The 24,086-nt window shown below is 47.8% G+C and overlaps 1 protein-coding gene across 5 annotated transcripts in view; it reads left to right on the forward strand.

Moving 5' to 3' along the window:
• Nucleotides 1-23,396, forward strand: part of IFT46 (intraflagellar transport 46) — a 104,388-nt gene extending 80,992 nt beyond the window's left edge. For 3 of the 5 annotated variants that reach the window (XM_069742767.1, XM_069742768.1, XM_069742764.1), the window contains 2 exons: nt 11,585-11,670; nt 23,033-23,396. In XM_069742767.1, coding sequence (XP_069598868.1) covers nt 11,585-11,670; nt 23,033-23,128 — 182 coding nt within the window. In that variant the 3' untranslated portion in view covers nt 23,129-23,396. The remainder of the gene's footprint in view (nt 1-11,584; nt 11,671-23,032) is intronic. The other 2 variants (XM_069742765.1, XM_069742763.1) reach the window with 1 other exon arrangement.
• Nucleotides 23,397-24,086: the final 690 nt, after the last annotated feature.

The following is a 24,086-nucleotide window of genomic DNA, read 5'->3' on the forward strand; positions in this document are numbered from 1 at the left end:
TCTTTAGCGGACACCATGTCACGTTTGGAGAGCCCCCGTGTGCCTAAAAATTGGAGCTCCCCCACAAGTGACCCCATTTTGGAAACTAGACGCCCCAAGGAACTTATCTAGATGCATAGTGAGCACTTTGAACCCCCAGGTGCTTCACAAATTGATCCGTAAAAATGAAAAAGTACTTTTTTTTCACAAAAAAATTCTTTTCGCCTCAATTTTTTCATTTTCACATGGGCAGTAGGATAAAATGGATCATAAAATTTGTTGGGCAATTTCTCCCGAGTACGTCGATACCTCATATGTGGGGGTAAACCACTGTTTGGGCACTCGGCAGGGCTCGGAAGGGAAGGCGCGCCATTTGACTTTTTGAATGGAAAATTAGCTCCAATTGTTAGCGGACACCATGTCGCGTTTGGAGAGCCCCTGTGTGCCTAAACATTGGAGCAACCCCACAAGTGACCCCATTTTGGAAACTAGACCCCCCAAGGAACTTATCTAGATACATATTGAGCACTTTAAACCCCCAGGTGCTTCACAGAAGTTTATAACGCAGAGCCATGAAAATAAAAAATAATTTTTCTTTCCTCAAAAATGATTTTTTTAGCCTGGAATTTCCTATTTTGCCAAGGATAATAGGAGAAATTGGACCCCAAATATTGTTGTACAGTTTGTCCTGAGTACGCTGATACCCCATATGTGGGGGTAAACCACTGTTTGGGCGCACGGCAGGGCTCGGAAGGGATGGCACGCCATTTGGCTTTTTAAATGGAAAATTAGCTCCAATCATTAGCAGACACCATGTCACGTTTGGAGAGCCCCTGTGTGCCTAAACATTGGAGATCCCCCAGAAATGACACCATTTTGGAAACTAGACCCCCAAAGGAACTAATCTAGATGTGTGGTGAGGACTTTGAACCCCCAAGTGCTTCACAGAAGTTTATAACGCAGAGCCATGAAAATAAAAAAAAAAAATTATTTTCTCAAAAATGATCTTTTAGCCTGCAATTTTTTATTTTCCCAAGGGTAACAGGAGAAATTTGACCACAAAAGTTGTTGTCCAGTTTCTCCTGAGTACGCTGATACCCCATATGTGGGGGTAAACTACTGTTTGGGCACATGCCGGGGCTTGGAATTGAAGTAGTGACGTTTTGAAATGCAGACTTTGATGGAATGCTCTGCGGGCGTCACGTTGCGTTTGCAGAGCCCCTGATGTGCCTAAACAGTAGAAACCCCCCACAAGTGACCCCATTTTAGAAACTAGACCCCCGAAGGAACTTATCTAGATATGTGGTGAGCACTTTGAACCCCCAATTGCTTCACAGACGTTTACAACGCAGAGCCGTGAAAATAAAAAATCATTTTTCTTTCCTCAAAAATTATGTTTTAGCAAGCATTTTTTTAGATTCACAAGGGTAACAGGAGAAATTGGACCCCAGTGATTGTTGCGCAGTTTGTCCTGAGTATGCTGGTACCCCATATGTGGGGGTAAACCACTGTTTGGGCACACGTCAGGGCTCGGAAGTGAGGGAGCACCATTTGACTTTTTGAATACGAGATTGGCTGGAATCAATGGTGGCGCCATGTTGCGTTTGGAGACCCCTGATGTGCCTAAACAGTGGTAACCCCTCATTTCTACCTCCAACACTAACCCCCCCACACCCCTAACCCTAATCCCAACTGTAGCCACAACCCTAATTCCAACCCTAACCACAACCCTAATTCCAACCCTAACCCTAAGGCTATGTGCCCACGTTGCGGATTCGTGTGAGATATTTCCGCACCATTTTTGAAAAATCCGCGGGTAAAAGGCACTGCGTTTTACCTGCGGATTTTCCGCGGATTTCCAGTGTTTTTTGTGCGGATTTCACCTGCGGATTCCTATTGAGGAACAGGTGTAAAACGCTGCGGAATCCGCACAAAGAATTGACATGCTGCGGAAAATACAACGCAGCGTTTCCGCGCGGTATTTTCCGCACCATGGGCACAGCGGATTTGGTTTTTCATATGTTTACATGGTACTGTAAACCTGATGGAACACTGCTGCGAATCCGCAGCGGCCAATCCGCACCGTGTGCACATAGCCTAATTCTAAAGGTATGTGCACACGCTGCGGAAAACGCTGTGGATCCGCAGCAGTTTCCCATGAGTTTACAGTTCAATGTAAACCTACGGGAAACAAAAATCGCTGTACACATGCTGCGGAAAAACTGCACGGAAACGCAGCGGTTTACATTCCACAGCATGTCACTTCTTTGTGCGGATTCCGCAGCGGTTTTACAACTGCTCCAATAGAAAATCGCAGTTGTAAAACCGCAGTGAAATGCGCAGAAAAAACGCAGTAAATCCACGATAAATCCACAGCGGTTTAGCACTGCGGATTTATCAAATCCGCAGCGGAAAAATCCGCAGAGGACCAGAATACGTGTGCACATACCGAAACCCTAACCCTAGCCCTACCCCTACCCCTAACCCTAGCCCTAACCCTAGCCCTAACCCTACCCCTAACCCTACCCCTAACCCTATCCCTACCCCTAACCATATTCTAACATTAGTGGAAAAAAAAAATTTCTTTATTTTTTTTATTGTCCCTACCTATGGGGGTGACAAAGGGGGGGGGGTCATTTATTATTTTTTTTATTTTGATCACTGAGATAGATTATATCTCAGTGATCAAAATGCACTTTGGAACGAATCTGCCGGCCGGCAGATTCGGCGGGCGCACTGCGCATGCGCCCGCCATTTTGGAAGATGGCGGCGCCCAGGGAGAAGACGGACGGGACCCCGGCTGGATCGGTAAGTATGATGGGGTGGGGGGGGACCACGGGGGGGGGATCGGAGCACGGGGGGGTGGAACGGAGCACGGGGGGCGTGGAACGGAGCACGGGGGGGCTGGAATGGAGCACGGGAGGGTGGATCGGAGCACCGGGGGGGGTGGATCGGAGTGCAGGGGGGGTGATTGGAGCACGGGGGGGTGATTGGAGCACCGGGGGAGCGGACAAGAGCACGGGGGGAGCGGAGCCCTGTACTGAGGGAAGCCGGAGCAGTGTACCGGCCAGATCGGGGGGATGGGGGGGCGATCGGAGGGGTGGGGTGGGGGCACATTAGTATTTCCAGCCATGGCCGATGATATTGCAGCATCGGCCATGGCTGGATTGTAATATTTCACCCGTTATAATAGGTGAAATATTACAAATCGCTCTGATTGGCTGTTGAAAGTGAAACTGCCAATCAGAGCGATCGTAGCCACGAGGGGGTGAAGCCACCCCCCCTGGGCTAAACTACCACTCCCCCTATCCCTGCAGATCGGGTGAAATGGGAGTTAACCCTTTCACCCGGCCTGCAGGGACGCGATCTTTCCATGACGCACCGACTTTCATGACGCCTACGTGGCGTCATGGGTCGGGAAGGGGTTAAAACCTATCCTGCGTGATAATATAGGTGAATTTAATGAAAATGTAGAATCCCTGTGGGTGGAGATAAGGGGAGGGGGGAAAAATAATAAATTACTGATAGGGGTTTGTTATAAATCTCCAAAAATAATGGAAGCAATGGAGAATATCCTCGTAAAGCAAATAGATGAAGCTGCGACTCAAGGAGAAGTCATTATTATGGGGGAATTCAACTACCGTATATACTCGAGTATAAGCCGAGATTTTCAGCCCAAATTTTTGGGCTGAAACTGCCCCTCTCGGCTTATACTCGAGTCACGGTAGCGGTGGGGTCGGAGGGGGAGAGGGCGCTGAGGTATACTTACCTAGTCCCAGCGATCCTCGGGCTGTCCCTGCCGTCCCACGGTCTTCTGTGCTGCAGCTTCTTCCCCTCTATCAGCGGTCACGTGGGACCGCTCATTAGAGAAATGAATAGGCGGCTCCACCGGGGTGCAGCCGCCTATTCATTTCTCTAATCAGCGGTAACGGTGACCGCTGATAGCGAAAGAAGCTGCGGCACCGAAGACAGCTGTGACAGGCAGAGTGAGCGTCAGGATCGCTGGGACCAGGTAAGTATGTCATATTTGCCTGTCCCCGTTCCAGCCGCCGGGCGTCGCTCCATCTTCCCGGCGTCTCCGCTCTGACTGTTCAGGTCAGAGGGCGCGATGACGCATATAGTGTGCGCGGCGCCCTCTGCCTGATCAGTCAGAGCGGGGAGACGCCGGGTCCGGACGCTGGGAGCTGCAAGCAAGAGAGGTGAGTATGTGTTTTTTTTTTTTGTTTTTGTTATTGCAGCAGCAGAGGCCATGGCACAGCTTTATGTGGAGCATCTATGCGGATATATGAACACTGCAGAGCACTATATGGGGCACAACTATGGGGAGAGATGAACGCTGCAGAGCACTGTATGGGGCACAGCTATGGGGAGATATGAACGCTGCAGAGCACTGTATGGGGCACAGCTATGGGGAGATATGAACGCTGCAGAGCACTATATGGGGCACAGCTATGGGGAGATATGAACGCTGCAGAGCACTGTATGGGGCACAGCTATGGGGAGATATGAACGCTGCAGAGCACTGTATGGGGCACAGCTATGCGGATATATGAACGCTGCAGAGCACTATATGGGGCACAGCTATGGGGAGATATGAACGCTGCAGAGCACTGTATGGGGCACAGCTATGGGGAGATATGAACGCTGCAGAGCACTGTATGGGGCACAGCTATGGGGAGATATGAACGCTGCAGAGCACTGTATGGGGCACAGCTATGGGGAGATATGAACGCTGCAGAGCACTGTATGGGGCACAGCTATGGGGAGATATGAACGCTGCAGAGCACTGTATGGGGCACAGCTATGGGGAGATATGAACGCTGCAGAGCACTATATGGGGCACAGCTATGCGGATATTTGAACGCTGCAGAGCACTATATGGGGCACAGCTATGGGGAGATATGAACGCTGCAGAGCACTATATGGGGCACAGCTATGGGGAGATATGAACGCTGCAGAGCACTGTATGGGGCACAGCTATGGGGAGATATGAACGCTGCAGAGCACTATATGGGGCACAGCTATGGGGAGATATGAACGCTGCAGAACACTGTATGGGGCACAGCTATGGGGAGATATGAACGCTGCAGAGCACTATATGGCACAGCCAAGGGGGAATATGAACAGTGCAGAGCACTATATGGGGCACAGCTATGGGGAGATATGAACGCTGCAGAGCACTATATGGGGCACAGCTATGGGGAGATATGAACGCTGCAGAGCACTGTATGAGGCACAGCTATGGGGAGATATGAACGCTGCAGAGCACTATATGGCACAGCCAAGGGGGAATATGAACAGTGCAGAGCACTATATGGGGCACAGCTATGGGGAGATATGAACGGCGCAGAGCACTATATGGCACAGCTATGGGGAGATATGAACGCTGCAGAGCACTGTATGGGGCACAGCTATGGGGAGATATGAACGCTGCAGACCACTGTATGGGGCACAGCTATGGGGAGATATGAACGCTGCAGAGCACTATATGGGGCACAGCTATGGGGAGATATGAACGCTGCAGAGCACTGTATGGGGCACAGCTATGGGGAGATATGAACGCTGCAGAGCACTATATGGGGCACAGCTATGGGGAGATATGAACGCTGCAGAGCACTGTATGGGGCACAGCTATGGGGAGATATGAACGCTGCAGAGCACTATATGGGGCACAGCTATGGGGAGATATGAACGCTGCAGAGCACTATATGAGGCACAGCTATGGGGAGATATGAACGCTGCAGAGCACTATATGGGGCACAGCTATGGGGAGATATGACCGCTGCAGAGCACTGTATGAGGCACAGCTATGGGGAGATATGAACGCTGCAGAGCACTATATGGCACAGCCAAGGGGGAATATGAACAGTGCAGAGCACTATATGGGGCACAGCTATGGGGAGATATGAATGGCGCAGAGCACTATATGGCACAGCTATGGGGAAATAATGATCTATTTTTATTTTTGAAATTCACCAGTAGCTGCTGCATTTCCACCCTAGGCTTATACTCGAGTCAATAGGTTTTCCCAGTTTTTTGTGGCAAAATTAGGGGGGTCGGCCTGTACTCGGGTCGGCTTATACTCGAGTATATACGGTACCCTGAAATAGATTGGGGAACAGAAACCTGCAGTTCCAGCAAAGGTAATCGGTTTTTGACAGCTATGAGAGACAATTACCTTTCACAACTGGTTCAGGACCCAACAAGAAGGGGGGCACTGCTAGACCTAATATTAACCAACAGGCCAGACCGCATAGCAAATATAAGGGTTGGGGGTCACTTGGGTAATAGCGATCACAAAATAATAAGTTTTCATGTATCCTTTAAAAAGATGTGTAGTAGAGGGGTTACAAGGACACTAAACTTCAGGAGGGCAAATTTCCAACGGATGAGAGAGGCTCTTGGTGCAATTAACTGGGACGATATCCTGAGACATAAAAATACACAAAGAAAATGGGAGACGTTTATTAGCATCCTGGATAGGACCTGTGCACAGTATATACCGTATAGGAATAAACATACTAGAAATAGGAGGAAACCAATATGGCTAAATAGAGCTGTAAGGGGCGCAATAAGTGACAAAAAGAAAGCATTTAGAGAATTAAAGGAAGTAGGTAGTGATGAGGCATTAAATAAATACAGAAAATTAAATAAATTCTGTAAAAAGCAAATCAAGGCAGCAAAGATTGAGACAGAGAGACTCATTGCCAGAGAGAGTAAAAATAATCCTAAAATATTCTTTAACTACATAAATAGAAAGAAACTAAAAAATGATAGTGTTGGCCCCCTTAAAAATAGTCTGGGTGAAATGGTGGATGAGGATGAGGAAAAAGCCAATATGTTAAATGACTTTTTTCATCAGTATTTACACAAGAAAATCCCATGGCAGACAAAATGTCTAGTGATAAAAATTCCCAATTAAATGTCACCTGCTTAACCCAGCAGGAAGTGCGGCGGCGTCTAAAAATCACTAAAATTGACAAATCTCCGGGCCCGGATGGGATACACCCTCGAGTACTGCAGGAATTAAGTACAGTCATTGATAGACCATTATTTTTAATCTTTAAAGACTCCATAATAACAGGGTCTGTACCGCAGGACTGGCGTATAGCAAATGTGGTGTCAATATTCAAAAAAGGGACAAAAACTGAACTCTGAAATTATAGGCCAGTAAGCTTAACCTCTACTGTGGGTAAAATCCTGGAGGGCATTCTAAGGGATGCTATACTGGAGTATCTGAAGAGGAATAACCTCATGACCCAGTATCAGCACGGGTTTACTAGGGACCGTTCATGTCAGACTAATTTGATCAGTTTCTATGAAGAGGTAAGTTCCGGATTGGACTAAGGGAACCCAGTGGATGTAGTGTATATAGACTTTTCAAAAGCTTTTGATACGGTGCCACACAAAAGGTTGATACATAAAATGAGAATAATGGGGATAGGGGAAAATATGTGCAAGTGGGTTGAGAGCTGACTCAATGGAGCACACTCGGACTGGGTAGCGGTTAGCAGTGGGGTACCACAGGGGTCAGTATTGGGCCCTCTTCTTTTTAACATATTTATTAATGACCTTGTAGGGGGCATTCAGAGTAGAATTTCAATATTTGCAGATGACACTAAACTCTGCAGGGTAATCAATACAGAGGAGGACAATTTTATATTACAGGATGATTTATGTAAACTAGAAGCTTGGGTTGATAAATGGCAAATGAGCTTTAATGGGGATAAATGTAAGGTCATGCACTTGGGTAGAAGAAATAAGATGTATAATTATGTGCTTAATTCTAAAACTCTGGGCAAAACCGTCAATGAAAATGACCTGGGTGTATGGGTGGATGACAAACTCATATTCAGTAGCCAGTGTCAGGCAGCTGCTACAAAGGCAAATAAAATAATGGGATGCATTAAAAGAGGCATAGATGCTCATGAGGAGAACATAATTTTACCTCTATACAAGTCACTAGTTCCACCACACTTAGAATACTGTGCACAGTTCTGGTCTCCGGTGTATAAGAAAGACATAGCTGAACTGGAGCGGGTGCAGAGAAGAGTGACCAAGGTTATTAGAGGACTGGGGGGTTTGCAATACCAAGATAGGTTATTACACTTGGGGCTATTTAGTTTGGAAAAACAAAGACTAAGGGGTGATCTTATGTTAATGTATAAATATATGAGGGGACAGTACAAAGACCTTTCTGATGATCTTTTTAATCATAGACCTGAAACCGGGACAAGGGGGCATCCTCTGCGTTTGGAGGAAAAAAGGTTTAAGCATAATAACAGACGCGGATTCTTTACTGTAAGAGCAGTGAGACTATGGAACTCTCTGCCGTATGATGTTGTAATGAGTGATTCATTACTTAAATTTAAGAGGGGACTGGATACATTTCTGGAAAAGTATAATGTTACAGGGTATATACACTAGATTCCTTGATAGGGCGTTGATCCAGGGAACTAGTCTGATTGCCGTATGTGGAGTCGGGAAGGAATTTTTTCCCCAAGGTGGAGCTTACTCTTTGCCACATGGTTTTTTTTTGCCTTCCTCTGGATCAACATGTTAGGGCATGTTAGGTTAGGCTATGGGTTGAACTAGATGGACTTATAGTTTTCCTTCAACCTTAATAACTATGTAACTATGTAACTTCTGGCCTTGCATTTATTTTGCAATTTCACCACACTTGGAATTTTGTTCCCATTTTCGAGTACACAACATGATAAAACCAATGGTGTTGTTGAAAGTGAAACTCGTCCCGCAAAAAACAAACCCTCACATGGCCATATTGACGAAAACATAAAGACGTTATGGCTCTGGGAAAGAGGGGAGCAAAAAACAGAAAAGCAAAAATGAAAAAGGCTGTGGCTTGAAGGGGTTAAAGGACACCAAACCGTAGATCTTTTTTTAGAGACTGTTATATAGTGACTAGATGGTGGCCTGATTCTAACGCATCGGGTATTCTAGAATATCTATGTAGTTTATTTATGAAGATTTAAGAATAATGCAATGAATACACAGGATTTGCCGGGTAAAATATATACATTATCAGTGAAGCGGTGTTAAAGCGGGGGTTAAATCCCGAGCTAATATCGCTGATTGGTCGCGGCCGGCTGCGACCAATCAGCGAAGCGTGGTTCAAATCCCGTGCCAATTCGCGTCCGGACTGCTCCTGTCGCTGATTGGTCGCGGGCAGCTGGCGAGACCAATCAGCAACGCAGGATTTCCGTTACAGACAGACAGAATTAGACGAATATATAGTAGATACCTGATGCGTTAGAATAGGGCCACCATCTAGTATTCATATAAACATTGGTGCTTACATTTATGTTTTAACCCATTGGACATACTGCCATTGTTTTTCTCCTGTCTTTATTTTAAGAGTCAAAACTTTTAGTCATCTATCTCTGTATGACAGCTTGTTTTCTACAGGATGACTTATAGTTTTCAAAGACACCATTTATTTTACCAAATGATAAACTTAAAAACGGGGAACATTTTTATTCTCTCCCTTACACACTGTCCTCCATGTTGTTCTCTCCCTCACAGACTGTCCTCCATGTTATTCTCTCCCTCAGACTGTCCTCCATGTTATTCTCTCCCTCAGACTGTCCTCCGTGTTATTCTCTCCCTCAGACTGTCCTCCGTGTTATTCTCCCTCACACACCGTCCTCCGTGTTATTCTCCCTCACACACTGTCCTCCGTGTTATTCTCCCTCACACACTGTCCTCCGTGTTATTCTCCCTCAGACTGTCCTCCATGTTATTTTCTCCCTCACACACTGGCCTCCATGTTATTTTCTCCCTCACACACTGTCCTCCATGTTATTCTCTTCCTCACAGACTGTCCTTCATGTTATTTTCGCCCTTACAGACTGTCCTCCATGTTATTCTCGCCCTCACAGATTGTCCTCCATGTTATTCTCGCCCTCACAGACAGTCCTCCATGTTATTCTCTCCCTCACACACTGTCCTCCATGTTATTCTCTCCCTCAGACTGTCCTCCGTGTTATTCTCTCCCTCAGACTGTCCTCCGTGTTATTCTCCCTCACACACCGTCCTCCGTGTTATTCTCCCTCACACACTGTCCTCCATGTTATTTTCTCCCTCACACACTGTCCTCCATGTTATTCTCTCCCTCACAGACTGTCCTCCATGTTATTCTCTACCTCACAGACTGTCCTCCTTGTTGTTCTCACCCTCACAGATTGTCCTCCATGTTATTCTCGCCCTCAGACCGTCCTCCATGTTATTCTCGCCATCACAGACTGTCCTTCATGTTATTCTCGTTCTAGTATATGTATGTAGTTTTTTTATGAATGCTGATTGGTCGCGCCCGGCCGGCCTCGACCAATCAGCGACGCGGGATTTCGGTTACAGACAAACAGACCCTTAGACAATTATATATATACTAGATGGTGGCCCGATTCTAACGCATCGGGTATTCTAAAATATGCATGTCGACGTAGTATATTGCACAGCCCACGTAGTATATTGCCCAGTCACTTAGTATATTGCCCAGCCACGTAGTATATTGCCCAGTGACGTAGTATATTGCCCAGTCACTTAGTATATTGCCCAGCCACGTAGTATATTGCCCAGCCCGCGTAGTATATTGCCCAGCCCGCGTAGTATATTGCCCAGCCCGCGTAGTATATTGCCCAGCCCGCGTAGTATATTGCCCAGCCCGCGTAGTATATTGCCCAGCCCGCGTAGTATATTGCCCAGCCCGCGTAGTATATTGCCCAGCCCGCGTAGTATATTGCCCAGCCCGCGTAGTATATTGCACAGCCCACGTAGTATATTGCACAGCCCACGTAGTATATAGCAATGTGGGCATCATATCCCTGTTAAAAAAAAAAAAAAAAAAAAAAAGAAAATAAAAAAAATAGACCTCTACGTCATTATCTCGCGAGATCGCAATGCATGGAGTGGTCACCGGGGCGTCGCGAGGAGTGGGAAAGGCCTGTTCTGGATCCGAGGGGCCGACGTAGGGTGAGTAACTATTTTTTTATTTTTTTAATTATTTTTAACATTAGATCTTTTTGCATAAGCAGCATCAATAGTAAAAAAGTTGGTCACACAGGGTTAATAGCAACGTTATTAGAAAGTGCGTTACCCGCGGCATAACGCGGTCCGTTAACGCTGCCATTAACCCTGTGTGAGCGCTGACTGGAGGAGAGTATGGAGCTGGCACTGACTGCGGGGAGGAAGGAGCGGCCATTTTGCCGCCAGACTGTGCCCGTCGCTGATTGGTCGCGGCAAAACAGCCACGACCAATCAGTGACTTGGGATTTCCGTGACAGACAGACAGAAAGACGGAAGTGACCCTTAGACGATTATATAGTAGATATCAAGATAAAGCTGGGCCCACGGCTTCTCTTTTCCTTCAGTCTCTTGAATAATATGTTCTTATGTAGAAATATATAGTAGAAATGATTTCTCTCTTCCTCACTCCTTCGGACCGGTCAGTCTTGTACAGGCTGCAGTGCTTTTTTAAAATAATGAATGTTCACAATGACATTCTCCATTTTCTGGACGATATAACCTGTTGGAGAACGCCCTAAGTGATACTATCTGATGATTGAACCTTCCCCATCCTCTCTTCTAGCCATGCTGGACATCCCTGTGTACAAGAGTCGTATCCAGTCCTTACATGTCCTGTTCTCGCTGTATTCGGAGTTTAGGAACTCCCAGGTAAGTAGGTAATCACTGCAGACTCCACACCAGGTCATCTGTATCTGGACGGCAGCTGTGGTTAGACCTCAAATTGTCAGTGTCTTATAAGACATCTTGCCTGATTCATCAAGGTGTTCATGCCAGAATTCTCAAAGTCACTCAAAAAGTTCCTTCCAGTCTCAGCCAGCTGTGGCAAATTTAAAGGACGTGAGGAGGGAGTTGGCGTGGCGAAGACCACTTGGCACATTTATGAACATTTTCGACAATTGGTGGCATAAATGAGTAGCATTTCTGGTGGAGATCCACATCCATTGTAGGATTCGCCTGATTCATTGCATGGCGTGCACCTCTTAATGAATTTAGCGCACCTTACCCCAGCGGAGCCTTCATTACCACTGGCCTGCAAATCACAATTATCCCCGCGGTGCCTTCATTACCACTGGCCTGCAAATCACAATTATCCCCGTGGAGCCTTCATTACCACTGGCCTGCAAATCACAATTATCCCCTCGGAGCCTTCATTACCACTGGCCTGCAAATCACAATTATCCCCGCGGTGCCTTCATTACCACTGGCCTGCAAATCACAATTATCCCCGTGGAGCCTTCATTACCACTGGCCTGCAAATCACAATTATCCCCTCGGAGCCTTCATTACCACTGGCCTGCAAATCACAATTATCCCAGCGGAGCCTTCATTACCACTGGCCTGCAAATCACAATTATCCCAGCGGAGCCTTCATTACCACTGGCCTGCAAATCACAATTATCCCATCGGTGCCTTCATTACCACTGGCCTGCAAATCACAATTATCCCAGCGGAGCCTTCATTACCACTGGCCTGCAAATCACAATTATCCCCTCGGTGCCTTCATTACCACAGGCCTGCAAATCACAATTATCCCCTCGGAGCCTTCATTACCACTGGCCTACAAATCACAATTATCCCCGCGGTGCCTTCATTACTATTGACCTACAAATCACAATTATCCCCGCGGTGCCTTCATTACCACTGGCCTGCAAATCACAATTATCCCCGTGGTGCCTTCATTACCACAGGCCTGCAAATCACAATTATCCCCTCGGAGCCTTCATTACCACTGGCCTGCAAATCACAATTATCCCCGCGGTGCCTTCATTACTATTGACCTACAAATCACAATTATCCCCTCGGTGCCTTCATTACCACAGGCCTGCAAATCACAATTATCCCCTCGGAGCCTTCATTACCACTGGCCTGCAAATCACAATTATCCCCGTGGTGCCTTCATTACCACTGGCCTGCAAATCACAATTATCCCCGCGGTGCCTTCATTACCACTGACTCGCAAATCACCATTATCCCCGTGGTGCCTTCATTACCACTGACCTGCAAATCACAATTATCCCCGCAGAGCCTTCATTACTATTGACCTGCAAATCACAATTATCCCTGCGGAGCCTTCATTACCACTGGCCTGCAAATCACAATTATCCCCGCGGTGCCTTCATTACTATTGACCTACAAATCACAATTATCCCCTCGGTGCCTTCATTACCACAGGCCTGCAAATCACAATTATCCCCTCGGAGCCTTCATTACCACTGGCCTGCAAATCACAATTATCCCCGTGGTGCCTTCATTACCACTGGCCTGCAAATCACAATTATCCCCTTGGTGCCTTCATTACCACTGACTCGCAAATCACAATTATCCCCGTGGTGCCTTCATTACCACTGACCTGCAAATCACAATTATCCCCGCAGAGCCTTCATTACTATTGACCTGCAAATCACAATTATCCCTGCGGAGCCTTCATTACCACTGGCCTGCAAATCACAATTATCCCAGCGGAGCCTTCATTACCACTGGCCTGCAAATCACAATTATCCCCTCGGTGCCTTCATTACCACTGGCCTGCAAATCACAATTATCCCCGCGGTGCCTTCATTACCACTGACCTGCAAATCACAATTATCCCCGCAGAGCCTTCATTACTATTGACCTGCAAATCACAATTATCCCTGCGGCGCCTTCATTACCACTGGCCTGCAAATCACAATTATCCCAGCGGAGCCTTCATTACCACTGGCCTGCAAATCACAATTATCCCCTCGGTGCCTTCATTACCACTGGCCTGCAAATCACAATTATCCCAGCGGAGCCTTCATTACCACTGGCCTGCAAATCACAATTATCCCCGCAGAGCCTTCATTACTATTGACCTGCAAATCACAATTATCCCTGCGGAGCCTTCATTACCACTGGCCTGCAAATCACAATTATCCCAGCGGAGCCTTCATTACCACTGGCCTGCAAATCACAATTATCCCCTCGGTGCCTTCATTACCACTGGCCTGCAAATCACAATTATCCCCGCGGTGCCTTCATTACCACTGACCTGCAAATCACAATTATCCCCGCAGAGCCTTCATTACCACTGGCCTGGAAATCACAATTATCCCAGCGGTGCCTTCATTACCACTGGCCTGCAAATCACAATTATCCCTGCAGAGCCTTCATTACCACTGGCCTGCAAATCACAATTATCCCCGCGGAGCCTTCATTACCACTGGCCTGCAAATCACAATTATCCCCTCGGTGCCTTCATTACCACTGGCCTGCAAATCACAATTATCCCTGCGGAGCCTTCATTACCACTGGCCTGCAAATCACAATTATCCCCGCGGTGCCTTCATTACCACTGGCCTGCAAATCACAATTATCCCTGCAGAGCCTTCATTACCACTGGCCTGCAAATCACAATTATCCCCGCGGTGCCTTCATTACCACTGGCCTGCAAATCACAATTATCCCTGCAGAGCCTTCATTACCACTGGCCTGCAAATCACAATTATCCCTGCGGTGCCTTCATTACTATTGACCTACAAATCACAATTATCCCCGCGGTGCCTTCATTACCACTGGCCTGCAAATCACAATTATCCCCGTGGTACCTTCATTACCACTGACTTGCAAATCACAATTATCCCCGCGGTGCCTTCATTACCACTGACCTGCAAATCACAATTATCCCCGCAGAGCCTTCATTACTATTGACCTGCAAATCACAATTATCCCTGCGGAGCCTTCATTACCACTGGCTTGCAAATCACAATTATCCCAGCGGAGCCTTCATTACCACTGGCCTGCAAATCACAATTATCCCTGCGGAGCCTTCATTACTATTGACCTGCAAATCACAATTATCCCTGCGGAGCCTTCATTACCACTGGCTTGCAAATCACAATTATCCCAGCGGAGCCTTCATTACCACTGGCCTGCAAATCACAATTATCCCTGCGGAGCCTTCATTACCACTGGCCTGCAAATCACAATTATCCCAGCGGAGCCTTCATTACCACTGGCCTGCAAATCACAATTATCCCTGCGGTGCCTTAATTACCACTGGCCTGCAAATCACAATTATCCCCGCGGTGCCTTCATTACCACTGGCCTGCAAATCACAATTATCCCCGCGGTGTCTTCATTACTACTGGCCTGCAAATCACAATTATCCCCGCGGTGCCTTCATTACCACTGGCCTGCAAATCACAATTATCCCCGCGGTGTCTTCATTACTACTGGCCTGCAAATCACAATTATCCCCGCGGTGTCTTCATTACCACTGGCCTGCAATTCACAATTATCCCCGCGGTGTCTTCATTACTATTGACCTGCAAATCACAATTATCCCCTCGGTGCCTTCATTACCATTGGCCTGCAAATCACAATTATCCCCGCAGAGCCTTCATTACTATTGACCTGCAAATCACAATTATCCCCGCGGTGCCTTCATTACCACTGGCCTGCAAATCACAATTATCCCCGCGGTGCCTTCATTACCACTGGCCTGCAAATCACAATTATCCCCGCGGTGCCTTCATTACCACTGACCTGCAAATCACAATTATCCCCGCGGAGCCTTCATTACCACTGACCTGCAAATCACAATTATCCCCGCGGTGCCTTCATTACCACTGGCCTGCAAATCACAATTATCCCCGTGGTGCCTTCATTACCACTGACCTGCAAATCACAATTATCCCCGCGGAGCCTTCATTACCACTGGCCTGCAAATCACAATTATCCCTGCGGAGCCTTCATTACCACTGGCCTGCAAATCACAATTATCCCTGCGGAGCCTTCATTACCACTGGCCTGCAAATCACAATTATCCCTGCGGAGCCTTCATTACCACTGGCCTGCAAATCACAATTATCCCTGCGGAGCCTTCATTACCACTGGCCTGCAAATCACAATTATCCCTGCGGAGCCTTCATTACCACTGACCTGCAAATCACAATTATCCCTGCGGAGCCTTCATTACCACTGGCCTGCAAATCACAATTATCCCCGTGGTGCCTTCATTACTATTGACCTGCAAATCACAATTATCCCTGCGGAGCCTTCATTACCACTGACCTGCAAATCACAATTATCCCCGCGGTGCCTTCATTACCACTGACCTGCAAATCACAATTATCTCTGCGGTGCCTTCATTACCACTGGCCTGCAAATCACAATTATCCCCGCGGTGCCTTCATTACCACTGGCCTGCAAATCACAATTATCCCCGTGGTGCCTTCATTACCACTGGCCTGCAAATCACAATTATCCCAGCGGAGCCTTCATTACCACTGGCCTGCAAATCACAATTATCCCAGCGGAGCCTTCATTACCACTGGCCTGCAAATCACAATTATCCCTGCGGAGCCTTCATTACCACTGACCTGCAAATCACAATTATCCCTGCGGAGCCTTCATTACCACTGGCCTGCAAATCACAATTATCCCCGCGGTGCCTTCATTACCACTGGCCTGCAAATCACAATTATCCCCGTGGTGCCTTCATTACCACTGGCCTGCAAATCACAATTATCCCAGCGGAGCCTTCATTACCACTGGCCTGCAAATCACAATTATCCCTGCGGAGCCTTCATTACCACTGACCTGCAAATCACAATTATTCCCGCGGAGCCTTCATTACCATTGACCTGCAAATCACAATTATCCCCGCGGAGCCTTCATTACCACTGGCCTGCAAATCACAATTGTCCCAGCGGAGCCTTCATTACCACTGGCCTGCAAATCACAATTATCCCAGCGGTGCCTTCATTACCACTGGCCTGCAAATCACAATTGTCCCAGCGGAGCCTTCATTACCACTGGCCTGCAAATCACAATTATCCCTGCGGAGCCTTCATTACCACTGGCCTGCAAATCACCATTATCCCAGCGGAGCCTTCATTACCACTGGCCTGCAAATCACAATTATCCCTGCGGTGCCTTCATTACCACTGGCCTGCAAATCACAATTATCCCTGCGGAGCCTTGATTACCACTGGGCTGCAAATCACAATTATCCCTGCGGAGCCTTCATTACCACTGGGCTGCAAATCACAATTATCCCTGCGGAGCCTTGATTACCACTGGGCTGCAAATCACAATTATCCCCGCGGAGCCTTCATTACCACTGACCTGCAAATCACAATTATCCCTGCGGAGCCTTGATTACCACTGGCCTGCAAATCACAATTATCCCTGCGGAGCCTTGATTACCACTGGGCTGCAAATCACAATTATCCCCGCGGTGCCTTCATTACCACTGGCCTGCAAATCACAATTATCCCTGCGGTGCCTTCATTACCACTGGCCTGCAATTCACAATTATCCCCGCGGAGCCTTCATTACCACTGGCCTGCAAATCACAATTATCCCAGCGGAGCCTTCATTACCACTGGCCTGCAAATCACAATTATCCCTGCGGAGCCTTCATTACCACTGGCCTGCAAATCACAATTATCCCAGCGGAGCCTTCATTACCACTGGCCTGCAAATCACAATTATCCCTGCGGTGCCTTCATTACCACTGGCCTGCAAATCACAATTATCCCTGCGGAGCCTTCATTACCACTGGCCTGCAAATCACAATTATCCCAGCGGAGCCTTCATTACCACTGGCCTGCAAATCACAATTATCCCTGCGGAGCCTTCATTACCACTGGCCTGCAAATCACAATTATCCCTGCGGAGCCTTCATTACCACTGGCCTGCAAATCACAATTATCCCCGTGGAGCCTTGATTACCACTGGGCTGCAAATCACAATTATCCCCGCGGAGCCTTCATTACCACTGACCTGCAAATCACAATTATCCCCGTGGTGCCTTCATTACCACTGGCCTGCAAATCACAATTATCTCTGCGGTGCCTTCATTACCACTGGCCTGCAATTCACAATTATCCCCGCGGAGCCTTCATTACCACTGGCCTGCAAATCACAATTATCCCAGCGGAGCCTTCATTACCACTGGCCTGCAAATCACAATTATCCCAGCGGAGCCTTCATTACCACTGGCCTGCAAATCACAATTATCCCCGCGGTGCCTTCATTACCACTGACCTGCAAATCACAATTATCCCAGCGGAGCCTTCATTACCACTGGCCTGCAAATCACAATTATCCCAGCGGAGCCTTCATTACCACTGGCCTGCAAATCACAATTATCCCCGCGGTGCCTTCATTACTATTGACCTGCAAATCACAATTATCCCTGCGGTGCCTTCATTACCACTGGCCTGCAAATCACAATTATCCCCGCAGAGCCTTCATTACCACTGACCTGCAAATCACAATTATCCCAGCGGAGCCTTCATTACCACTGGCCTGCAAATCACAATTATCCCAGCGGAGCCTTCATTACCACTGGCCTGCAAATCACAATTATCCCCGCGGTGCCTTCATTACCACTGACCTGCAAATCACAATTATCCCAGCGGAGCCTTCATTACCACTGGCCTGCAAATCACAATTATCCCCGCGGTGCCTTCATTACCACTGACCTGCAAATCACAATTATCCCAGCGGAGCCTTCATTACCACTGGCCTGCAAATCACAATTATCCCCGCGGTGCCTTCATTACTATTGACCTGCAAATCACAATTATCCCTGCGGTGCCTTCATTACCACTGACCTGCAAATCACAATTATCCCTGCGGTGCCTTCATTACCACTGGCCTGCAAATCACAATTATCCCCGTGGTGCCTTCATTACCACTGACTTGCAAATCACAATTATCCCCGCGGTGCCTTCATTACCACTGACCTGCAAATCACAATTATCCCCGCAGAGCCTTCATTACTATTGACCTGCAAATCACAATTATCCCTGCGGAGCCTTCATTACCACTGGCTTGCAAATCACAATTATCCCAGCGGAGCCTTCATTACCACTGGCCTGCAAATCACAATTATCCCTGCGGAGCCTTCATTACCACTGGCCTGCAAATCACAATTATCCCCGCGGTGCCTTCATTACTATTGACCTGCAAATCACAATTATCCCTGCGGAGCCTTCATTACCACTGACCTGCAAATCACAATTATCCCCGCGGTGCCTTCATTACCACTGACCTGCAAATCACAATTATCCCTGCGGTGCCTTCATTACCACTGGCCTGCAAATCACAATTATCCCCGCGGTGCCTTCATTACCACTGGCCTGCAAATCACAATTATCCCCGTGGTGCCTTCATTACCACTGGCCTGCAAATCACAATTATCCCAGCGGAGCCTTCATTACCACTGGCCTGCAAATCACAATTATCCCTGCGGAGCCTTCATTACCACTGACCTGCAAATCACAATTATCCCTGCGGAGCCTTCATTACCACTGGCCTGCAAATCACAATTATCCCCGCGGTGCCTTCATTACCACTGGCCTGCAAATCACAATTATCCCCGTGGTGCCTTCATTACCACTGGCCTGCAAATCACAATTATCCCAGCGGAGCCTTCATTACCACTGACCTGCAAATCACAATTATCCCCGTGGTGCCTTCATTACCACTGGCCTGCAAATCACAATTATCCCTGCGGTGCCTTCATTACCACTGGCCTGCAATTCACAATTATCCCCGCGGAGCCTTCATTACCACTGGGCTGCAAATCACAATTATCCCTGCGGAGCCTTCATTACCACTGGCCTGCAAATCACAATTTTCCCTGCGGAGCCTTGATTACCACTGGGCTGCAAATCACAATTATCCCCGCGGAGCCTTCATTACCACTGACCTGCAAATCACAATTATCCCCGTGGTGCCTTCATTACCACTGGCCTGCAAATCACAATTATCCCTGCGGTGCCTTCATTACCACTGGCCTGCAATTCACAATTATCCCCGCGGTGCCTTCATTACCACTGACCTGCAAATCACAATTATCTCTGCGGTGCCTTCATTACCACTGGCCTGCAAATCACAATTATCCCTGCGGAGCCTTCATTACCACTGGCCTGCAAATCACAATTATCCCTGCGGAGCCTTCATTACCACTGACCTGCAAATCACAATTATCCCCGTGGAGCCTTGATTACCACTGGGCTGCAAATCACAATTATCCCCGCGGAGCCTTCATTACCACTGACCTGCAAATCACAATTATCCCCGTGGTGCCTTCATTCCCACTGGCCTGCAAATCACAATTATCTCTGCGGTGCCTTCATTACCACTGGCCTGCAAATCACAATTATCCCCGCGGAGCCTTCATTACCACTGGCCTGCAAATCACAATTATCCCAGCGGAGCCTTCATTACCACTGGCCTGCAAATCACAATTATCCCAGCGGAGCCTTCATTACCACTGGCCTGCAAATCACAATTATCCCCGCGGTGCCTTCATTACCACTGACCTGCAAATCACAATTATCCCAGCGGAGCCTTCATTACCACTGGCCTGCAAATCACAATTATCCCTGTGGTGCCTTCATTACCACTGACCTGCAAATCACAATTATCCCCGCGGAGCCTTCATTACCACTGGCCTGCAAATCACAATTATCCCTGCGGAGCCTTCATTACCACTGACCTGCAAATCACAATTATCCCTGCGGAGCCTTCATTACCACTGGCCTGCAAATCACAATTATCCCTGCGGAGCCTTCATTACCACTGACCTGCAAATCACAATTATCCCTGCGGAGCCTTCATTACCACTGGCCTGCAAATCACAATTATCCCCGCGGTGCCTTCATTACTATTGACCTGCAAATCACAATTATCCCTGCGGAGCCTTCATTACCACTGACCTGCAAATCACAATTATCCCCGCGGTGCCTTCATTACCACTGACCTGCAAATCACAATTATCCCTGCGGTGCCTTCATTACCACTGGCCTGCAAATCACAATTATCCCCGCGGTGCCTTCATTACCACTGGCCTGCAAATCACAATTATCCCCGTGGTGCCTTCATTACCACTGGCCTGCAAATCACAATTATCCCTGCGGAGCCTTCATTACCACTGGCCTGCAAATCACAATTGTCCCAGCGGAGCCTTCATTACCACTGGCCTGCAAATCACAATTGTCCCAGCGGAGCCTTCATTACCACTGGCCTGCAAATCACAATTATCCCTGCGGAGCCTTCATTACCACTGGCCTGCAAATCACCATTATCCCAGCGGAGCCTTCATTACCACTGGCCTGCAAATCACAATTATCCCTGCGGTGCCTTCATTACCACTGGCCTGCAAATCACAATTATCCCTGCGGAGCCTTGATTACCACTGGGCTGCAAATCACAATTATCCCTGCGGAGCCTTGATTACCACTGGGCTGCAAATCACAATTATCCCTGCGGAGCCTTCATTACCACTGGCCTGCAAATCACAATTATCCCTGCGGAGCCTTGATTACCACTGGGCTGCAAATCACAATTATCCCCGCGGAGCCTTCATTACCACTGACCTGCAAATCACAATTATCCCCGTGGTGCCTTCATTACCACTGGCCTGCAAATCACAATTATCCCTGCGGTGCCTTCATTACCACTGGCCTGCAATTCACAATTATCCCCGCGGAGCCTTCATTACCACTGGCCTGCAAATCACAATTATCCCCGCGGAGCCTTCATTACCACTGACCTGCAAATCACAATTATCCCAGCGGAGCCTTCATTACCACTGGCCTGCAAATCACAATTATCCCAGCGGAGCCTTCATTACCACTGGCCTGCAAATCACAATTATCCCCGCGGTGCCTTCATTACTATTGACCTGCAAATCACAATTATCCCCGCGGTGCCTTCATTACCACTGACCTGCAAATCACAATTATCCCAGCGGAGCCTTCATTACCACTGGCCTGCAAATCACAATTATCCCCGCGGTGCCTTCATTACTATTGACCTGCAAATCACAATTATCCCTGCGGTGCCTTCATTACCACTGACCTGCAAATCACAATTATCCCTGCGGTGCCTTCATTACCACTGGTCTGCAAATCACAATTATCCCCGCGGTGCCTTCATTACCACTGACCTGCAAATCACAATTATCCCTGCGGTGCCTTCATTACCACTGGCCTGCAAATCACAATTATCCCCGCGGTGCCTTCATTACCACTGGCCTGCAAATCACAATTATCCCCGCGGTGCCTTCATTACCACTGGCCTGCAAATCACAATTATCCCCGCGGAGCCTTCATTACCACTGGCCTGCAAATCACAATTATCCCAGCGGAGCCTTCATTACCACTGGCCTGCAAATCACAATTATCCCCGCGGAGCCTTCATTACCACTGGCCTGCAAATCACAATTATCCCCGCGGAGCCTTCATTACCACTGGCCTGCAAATCACAATTATCCCAGCGGAGCCTTCATTACCACTGGCCTGCAAATCACAATTATCCCCGCGGAGCCTTCATTACCACTGGCCTGCAAATCACAATTATCCCAGCGGAGCCTTCATTACCACTGGCCTGCAAATCACAATTATCCCAGCGGAGCCTTCATTACCACTGGCCTGCAAATCACAATTATCCCAGCGGAGCCTTCATTACCACTGACCTGCAAATCACAAGTATCCCTGCGGTGCCTTCATTACCACTGGCCTGCAAATCACAATTATCCCAGCGGAGCCTTTATTACCACTGGCCTGCAAATCACAATTATCCCCGCGGTGCCTTCATTACCACTGACCTGCAAATCACAATTATCCCAGCGGAGCCTTCATTACCACTGACCTGCAAATCACAATTATCCCCGCGGTGCCTTCATTACCACTGACCTGCAAATCACAATTATCCCAGCGGAGCCTTTATTACCACTGGCCTGCAAATCACAATTATCCCCGCGGTGCCTTCATTACTATTGACCTGCAAATCACAATTATCCCTGCGGTGCCTTCATTACCACTGGCCTGCAAATCACAATTATCCCTGCGGTGCCTTCATTACTATTGACCTGCAAATCGCCAGTGTTAATGAACTAGACCCACAGAGTAAGATCCCTGCTGTGCTTCATCACTCGGCTTTTTTGCAGTTCTTACACCCTGTACATGAATATACCCTTGTACCAGATTGCAGTATTATGGTACTGACAGCATATTGTTCTTGACAGCATTTTAAAGCTTTAGCAGAGGGAAAAAAAGAACGAAGCTCATCTGGGAAGACTGCGACACCAAGTGCGGAGACAGAAGGCGTAAACTACAGCTAAAAGCATTGTCTGCCGGATGTGGTCCATATCCTATACAACCTGTGTGTGGCGCTCCGCATGGTGCGGTCTATTACTGCGCAGCTGGGGCCGATGGACTGATAGGACCAAGCCCGGTCTATAATGTTGGAGATGATGCTTTACTGGATAACTATGAAGTAGAAGATGTGTAACAAGAGTTGTAACTACCTGCGTGGTTCTGTATATATTCACATAGATTTTTGTGCAGTGTAATATAATTCACATTCAATAAACATTTTTAGATAATTGATGAGACTTTTCAAGTGAGTTTTCATTTCTAGCAGTTGTGATGTATAATACTATACGCTTCCTCGCCCGTTACCGGGACTTTCTATACAATCAAATTTGTAAGGGGAATTCTCATTTACAGCCGTTATGGCGTCTGCACATCCTTTCTGAAAATCCACTTGATGTCTCAAGAATAATCACAGGCCCTGCACAAAGGGATAATACACAGTGACCTCCACCCATGGAGTCTGTACGTTATTTGTTGCAGAATCCACACCTACGTCCGTGCAGAATGTGAGATGGGGCATCTAATGCTTTATTCATCCTTTCCTCTCTGCCCCCAAACCAAAAATTTGTGCCCAAGAAAATCCCTACACCATAGATTATTTATACAAACTTACTATCACTACTTGGCAGCAGAATGTCCTGAGCGGGGATTGCCATGAGCACCTGCGTGCCCAGCGCCGATCTCTGCCAGGCTCAGAGTGTGGAACGCGTCTGCTGGAAATCCTGCAGCCTCTGGTGACGTCATATCTTGTCCGCTTTGCTTGGACAGGGTGTCACTGCTGACGTCATGCTGATTGACAGCCGGATCACTGCGGCATACCTGCGGGGTGCTGGCTGTCAATCAGCATGACATTGGGGGTCTCACCCAAGAGCAGAGCGGCCTTGAAGAGGAAGAGCAGCTCTGACCTAAAGCAGCAAAATTTCC

The sequence above is a fragment of the Ranitomeya imitator genome, chromosome 10 (genome assembly GCF_032444005.1).
Source record: "Ranitomeya imitator isolate aRanImi1 chromosome 10, aRanImi1.pri, whole genome shotgun sequence".
In the NCBI taxonomy this organism is placed as follows: Eukaryota; Metazoa; Chordata; class Amphibia; order Anura; family Dendrobatidae; genus Ranitomeya; species Ranitomeya imitator.